The sequence below is a fragment of the Carlito syrichta genome, unplaced genomic scaffold (assembly GCF_000164805.1).
Source record: "Carlito syrichta isolate Samal-C Ts95f unplaced genomic scaffold, Tarsius_syrichta-2.0.1 Scaffold304477, whole genome shotgun sequence".
NCBI lineage: Eukaryota > Metazoa > Chordata > Mammalia > Primates > Tarsiidae > Carlito > Carlito syrichta.
Window position 1 is genome coordinate 314,804 of NW_007248573.1, and position 7,142 is coordinate 321,945.

The 7,142-nt window shown below is 47.1% G+C and overlaps 2 protein-coding genes across 3 annotated transcripts in view; both read right to left on the minus strand.

Annotated features, from left to right (window-relative positions):
• MIPEP (mitochondrial intermediate peptidase) overlaps nucleotides 1-2,957 on the minus strand; it is a 119,567-nt gene extending 116,610 nt beyond the window's left edge. The window contains exons 1-2 of one of the 2 annotated variants that reach the window (XM_008060023.2): nucleotides 2,162-2,185; nucleotides 1,847-2,015 (exon numbers count right to left, since the gene is read on the minus strand). The gene's annotated coding sequence lies outside the window, so the exon portion shown is untranslated. Of the gene's footprint in view, nucleotides 1-1,846; nucleotides 2,016-2,161; nucleotides 2,186-2,789 lie in introns of those variants that run through there. The other variant, XM_008060024.2, reaches the window with a different exon arrangement.
• LOC103262398 (complement C1q and tumor necrosis factor-related protein 9A) overlaps nucleotides 2,760-7,142 on the minus strand; it is a 13,478-nt gene continuing 9,095 nt past the window's right edge. Inside the window, exons 5-6 of the mRNA XM_008060025.2 lie at nucleotides 4,197-4,364; nucleotides 2,760-2,937 (exon numbers count right to left, since the gene is read on the minus strand). Of these exons, the coding sequence (XP_008058216.2) occupies nucleotides 2,760-2,937; nucleotides 4,197-4,364 (346 nt within the window). The remainder of the gene's footprint in view (nucleotides 2,938-4,196; nucleotides 4,365-7,142) is intronic.

The window sequence follows — 7,142 nt, forward strand, 5'->3', positions numbered from 1 at the left end:
TGGTTTCAAACGTCCTAAAACTTCCTAACTAGAATTCTTTGCAGGGTGGCTCTCCCATGTTAACTCAGCTTGAGAGAAGAACTCTTAAAAAACTGATGCAAAGCTGGGCACAGTGGCTCATGCCTGTAATCCAGCACAGTGGGAGGCAGAGGAGAGAGATTATCTGAGCCCATGAGTCCGAGACCAGCCTAGGCAACATGGTGAGACCTCGATGATACAATAAATAAAAAAATTAGCCGGGCATGGTGGCGCATGCCTTGTAGTTCCAGATACTTGGAAGGTTGAGGCTGAACAATCATCTGAGACCAGTAGATCAAGTCTTTGACAGCCATGATCATGCCACTGCACTCCAGCCCGGGAGAAAGGGTGAGACTCTGACTCAAATAACTAAATAAAAACTGATGCACAGTCTAGTTCCAAAACAGATTTAACTACATTCTCATCTTTGTGCAGAAAACAAAGGTACATTTTGTTTCTGGCCTCTGAGAAATATTTGAATCCACCATCCCCACATAATACAGTACAGCTTGGTCACTAGAGCTACGCTGAGCAGGAATGACCTTCTTAAAAAGATCAACTCAAGTAAAGCTAGGTTTGTTTTCATGTCAATTAGAAAACACTGTAAGAGAAAACGGCTGGGAACTGCAACATGCAGGGAACAGTGACAATCCACATGTGTCCTTTCTTCTCCAAGACGTGTGATTGTCACATGAAGCGCATCATTAGGTAAAAATTCCCTAATTTTAGTATCAAATAGTTTTTAATGCAAAAACATGTAAATCCGCAGTTTGGTCCATCTGCTGTAAACATAGGTCACACTAAGACAACATTAGTAAGTGCTGAAGCACCTGAAATGAGCTATGTAAAATCCACATTTTTTACAAATTGCTAATCTACGTGTTGCAGAATTGACAATCAATATTAAAATTCAAAGCACCAGCATACATTGTAAAAACTGATTTGTGATAGTGATAAGGAAGACAGCTCTGCTACATGAAAACTGCATTGAAGAAAGAAAAAGAAAATAAAACAAAATGACTGGTGAGAAATAGTTTATAACACAACTGCCTTATAATGGTACCAATATTACTGGCAGGTAATATACTTTTTTTTTTTTTTGAGTCAGAGTCTCACTGTGTCACCCAGACTGGAGTGTAGGGACACGCTCATGGCCATCACAGCCTTGACCTACTGGGTTCAGGCAATCGTTCTGCCTTAGCTTCCCAAGTAGCTGGAACCACAGGTGTACACCACCACACCCAGCTAATTTTTGACTTACTGTAGAGGCAAGGTCTCGCCATGTTGCTCAGGCTGGTCTCAAATCCCTAGGCTCAGGCAGTCCTCTCACCTCTGCCTCCCAAAGTGCTGGGATGACAAGCGTGAGCCATCGCATCTGGCTCAAGTAGTATCTTAAAAACTGAAAAAGGAAAAGGGTTCTTGGAGGTTTTTTTTACCCAGATAGTTACATATAAAAATCACATTATAGTTTTTTTTTTAAGATGTGTTAAAAATTTTAAATGGTGTTTAAAATGAGACACTATCATGCATCATAAATATATTTAAAAACTTCAAAAATAGGCCAAGATACGGGGCAGAGAAGTAAAATCTTTAGTGAAGAGTCCAAGCAAAAATGCAGAAAAAACCTCAGAACACTGATTAATTAGGGTGGAGACAACACACACACACAATGAACTCTGGGATTTCTGACTGGCAGAAGTCACATGTCCCTCAGTGTCTGTGGGGCTAGTTCCGGGACTGCCATGGACACCAAACCCCAGAGTGCCCGAATCAGAGACTGTGGCTTGGTCCTGACTGGACTCCAAGGCCCAGACAGTGCTTGACTCACAGCAGGTGCTCAATGCCACGGGGACAGGTGCCGAGCGAGCACTACTCCGGAGGTCACCCTTCTGGAGACAGGTAGCAGGGACTGGCCTCCTCTGGACTGGTGGGAAGCCATGCCTCCGTGTCAGCAAGGGCTTCGTAGTGGAAGCGGTCCAGGTACACTTCTGTGCCAACTTTAAAACGTTAAAAAAAGTATTTACTACAATCAGCTTGATGTAAAATGCTGATTCTAATCAGAAAAGGCATTCCTAAAGAAGCTGATAAAACTGGTTTTTACTCCTTTTATGAAAAAGAAGAATTTTAAGCCAGTAGCGCTCACCTGTGGGAGGCGGAGGTGAGAGGATGCCTGAGCCCACGGGTTCGAGACCAACCTGGGCAATATGGCAAGACCTCATCTCTACAATAAATCAAAAAATTAGCAGAGTGTGGTGGTGCACGCCTGTGGTTCCAGCTACTTGGAAGACTGAGGAGGAAAGATCGCCTGAGTCCAGCAGGTCAAGGCTGTGGTGGGCATAAGCGTGCCACTGCACTCCAGCCTGGGCAACAGAGTGAGATATTGACTCGAAAAAAAAAAAGAGAAAGAGAAAGAATAATTGTGTTGTAAATGTACACATAAAATATTCCATCCAAATTTTGGTAGAAGCTTTCATAAATAAAGCAGCTTTGTCAAACAAAGCATCTGGCTCTTAGTCATCATTCTTTTATATTATCAAACATGACACACGTTTCACTGAATACACATATTACGCACACATTCCAATATCCCCTTTTCCTATAAGTGCATCCCATTCCTAATGGCAAACTTCACCATACAAACTGTACCCAACAGATCTCAAGCAGTGTTAGACCTTATAGCCCAGCGTGAAACCTAAACAGCAAAGGAGCAACTCTGCCTATACTTTAACAGCTGGAAAGGGTCATTGCAAGCCGCAGATGACACGTCTTACCAGGTCAGCCACTCTGCACAGGGCATCCGAGAGCTCATCGAAGATGCGCACAGTCTGGGGCCCAGGCGGGGTGCTGCATGCTTGCTCCACCAGCACCTCCGTGGCTCTCAAGGCTTTCTCCTGTGCGACATGAAATCCCTCGGGGGCACTGAGCTCAGGAACACCAAACAGACCCTTCAAACCAAAGAGTACAGCCAATTTATAACAAACATTAGGACTGTTTTGGTGTTAACTAAAAATACTTCTTTCATATAGGAAATCTTAGTTGTCACCGGCATATGAGACAATCACACCTGTGATCACAGATGCCACTTTCACAGTCTCCATGCACTCCACACACACGAGATGAAGAATGTTTTACAAACATAATTTTTCTTCCCTTTTTAATACTTTCTAATAAAATGAAAATTGAAGGGCACAGGTTCAAAATCCAGCTCTGGCAGGGCACGTGGCTCAAGCCTGCAATCCCAGCACTTTGGGAGGCGGAGGCAAGAGGATTGCCTGAGCCCAGGAGTTCGAGACCAGCCTGGGCAACTTAGCGAGACCTTGTCTCTACAATCAATCAAAAAATTTGCTGGGCATGGTGGCATGCATCTGTAGTTCCAGCTACTTGGAAGGCCGAGGTGGAAGGATCACCTGAGCCCAGCAGGTTGAGGCTGCAGTGGCCATGAACATGCTCCTGCACTCCAGCCTGGGTGACAGAGTAAGGCTCTGACTCAGAAGATTAAAAGAAAAAGAAAAAAAAAAAAACCTCTGGACAGGCTCAGTGGCTCAGCCTGTAATCCCAGCACTTTGGGAGACTGAGGCCAGTGGACTGCCTGAGTCTGCATGTTCAAGACCAGCCCAGGCAACTTGGCAAGACCTCATCTCTACAATAAATAAAAAATTAGCCGGGTATGGTAGTACATGCCTGTAGTTCTGGCTACTTGGAAAGCTGAGGCAGAAGGATCACCGAGCACAGCAGGTCTAGGCTGCGGTGGCCATGAGTGTGCCACTGCACTCCAGCCTGGGCCACGGAGAGAGACTCCAACTTAAAAAAAAAAACTAAAAACAAAAAACAGCTCTGTCACTACAGCAGAGCCTACCTCACAGAGCCGCTGGGAGGGTGAGGTAATACACGTTTCAAAATGTGAGAACCGTGCCTGGCACACAGAGCCTTCACTAGATATCGGCTGTAACTATTATTAGCTTGGCCGAGTTATTTCTCCTCCTAGGCCTCAATTTTTCCATTGGCACAACAGGAATGACAGCACATCGCTCACAGCCTGGCCACGGGTAGAGTTAGAGAGAACGTGCCAGCACTCGGGACAGAGTCTGCATGGGAGACCTCAGGAAAATAACCAACTATCACACAACAGTGAGCAGGGAGGTGAGATGACTGTCAGGGACGGAGATGGACGCCTTAACCCACGGCCCAGGCTGAAGCTGCAGTACATCTTATACTTCCCAAAGGCATCTAATACCACCATATAAACCACAATCCCTGGTCTCATGGGGACGGTCACCTTCTCGCAGCAATTGTCACACTCATTGGCAGGAGCAGGACGGCAGGGAGAAGCTGACACTAAGCATCCACTGCATGCCACAAAGCGTGCCAGTCACTTTACACGGGTGCTGGCATCAGTCACATAAGACTGCAGCAGGGAGAGTCATTCTTCTGCTACAGACAAGGACATATGTCCTCGGGGGCTGACAAACTTGTCTGAGGTCCCTAGTTAGTGGGAAGGCCAGAACTTGAGCCGCGCATCCTAGAGTCACACTCCTCCCAGCTTCTTGATGCCGATGTGTCCCTGGAGCATCTGTGGGCATCCTGTTTGGACAAGGTGAGTCGTCCCAGAGGCAGGAGTCCTGCCCGACTGGTTACCATCTCACACGGGGGAACTCAGGAGAGGAACGAGTGCAGCAGAGGCTGACTCCATGCAGTAACTTTATGGACGTGAATGTCCCTTAGATGTAAATTACTCTGTAGAGGTAAAGGAAGGAGATGTTTGGAAACACTGAGGCTGGCAAGGCCCTTCGTTTCGACCAGACGGACCCGTTAGGTTGAGCTGTGACCTCTTTTCAAAACACATTAGAAACTGAAGAGCAAAAGTCAAAGACTGCTGGGGACAGGGCAAAATCAGGGACAAAAATAAGTGGAATCTTTACATGGTCTTGACTCGTGCACCGCCAATGCCATTTTCTGCACACCCTCCCCATGCTGCCCCCGGGAATTCTACCTCTGGGACCAGCCAAGGCGATGTGAAAACACCGCGGGCACCTTCCTTTGCTTCTTTTCAAAGCAATACCCAACTCACAAACCTGAAACTCTGAATCAGTACCTAAAGTCACAATGCACAGAAAAAGTAATAACGTTAAAATTAATCCTACAGCTCTATTCACACACCCAAACCAAGCATCCCCCAGCCTCTCGGCCCAGCATCTATGGGGGTCCTCACAGTAACCACATGGATGCCAAAATTGCACGCCCTCATGGGCGCTGGTGCCACCCATGTCACACACAAAAATAATTAAGACAAGTTGCCAGGCACTGTCTGTCATCTCAGTACTTAAGGAGGCAGAGGTGAGAGGACTGCCTGAGCCCAGGGCTCGAGACCAGCCTGGACAACTTGGCAAGACCTACAATAAATCTAAAAATTAGCAAGGCATGGCGGTGCATGCCTGTAGTTTCATCTACTTAGAAGGCTGAGGTGGAAGGATCACCTGAGACTAGCAGGTCAAGTCTGCAACACGATTGTGCCACTGCACTCCAGCCTGGGTGACAGAGTGAGACTCCAACTCAAAAAAAAAAAAGACAACATTAATGCCAGAGAAGAAGAAACACAACTGTAAGCTCATGGCAACCACATCCTCGCCTCCTCTTTATAAGAAAGGCAATGGCGTCATAAAGAAACTTTAAAAAGGCAAAAAGAAAAGTAATCCTTAACCTACGATGGACAAGACTCTCAAATGCAAAGTCAAATAGGCACCAGGTAACTCCTTTCCAAGCTTGGCTTCTTCGCACTGTTAATTCACTCAGCAATTATTGAGTGCCTACTGAATGTCAGACACCATGCTAGGCAGGGTGGATCTGCAAATACACAAGAACCAAGGTGATACAGGGACACATTAACATCCCTCCATTTTGCCATGGCCCCTAAAGAAGCGCATGGTGGGAATTCAAGTGATCCTGCACGTTCCTGAGCACATTATGGAGAATCCCCGTCTTCCAAGCATTCCCAGTAGGTAGCTTCAGGGGATCCTTGACTTTCCTGCAGCCTAAGTCCAAAGATGCAAATCCCTATTGATTCCCTTTCTTTGAACTATATAGTATCGATGGAACCTAAGTCTTGTGAATTGCACAACTCTTGCAGAGCTTTTGCAGTGCATGATGTCTTAGGCCTTGTAAACTTCCTTTGCTCTAGATGTCATTACCTCAATGGTAAGATGCAGCTGTAACTTAAGCTCTATGCAATGCTCTGCTGATCACCATGTATGCCCAGCATGGCTCATGTATAGGCACTGACAACTCTGGACTATACAAGTGGACTGCCACCTCGAGCCCAGCTCTGCTACCTGGATTCAAACTCAGAAATGGAGCAGCTGAGGTTATTTGGACCCTAACAAATGGATTCTGTCTGGCAACTTCCTGGAGCAAGATATCAAAGCGACCAACCCCACTGCACTGTAGGAAACCAGGTTTGTCGCAACAGGTTTTTAAAAAAAGGCCCAAAGCTCTAAAATAACAACTCCCTAGGCAGTGGGATGGCAGGCATCAGTGAAGTTACTGTAACACTGAAGGCACAAGGCATCCTTGCAAAAAGACAACCTGACAGCGAGGGTGGATGCCGGGGGCCGGGTCCCAACAAGGTGGGACTTTCTTTTTGTTTGTTTTTGTTTTTGTTTTTTGAGTTGGAGTCTCACTCTGTCGCCAGACTGGAGTGCCGTAGCCGGTCCCGGCCACCGCAGCCGCGACCTGCTGGGCTCCGGCGATCCCTCCGCCTCAGCCTTCCAAGTAGCTGGAACTACAGGCGCCCGCTACCACGCCCGGCTAATTTCTGATTTATCCTAGAGATGAGGTCTATGCCAAGTTGCCCAGGCGGGTCTGGAACCCGCGGGCTCAGGCAATCCACTCACCTCAGCCCCCCAAGGCGCAGGATTACAGGCTGAGCCACCGAGCCCAGCTAGCCGGGACTTTCCTAACCTAGATCACTGGACTGAATTCTTCGGTTCTTGGTTACTTCTGTGCCCAGCAGGATGGCTTGTGGCATTCAGGAGCCACTCAAGAAGGAATGAATGAATGAACGTATAACGCAGGCAGGTGCAGGGTTGCAGCAGGTGTGAACTTGAGCGGGGTGGGCTGGGGGTGAAGGG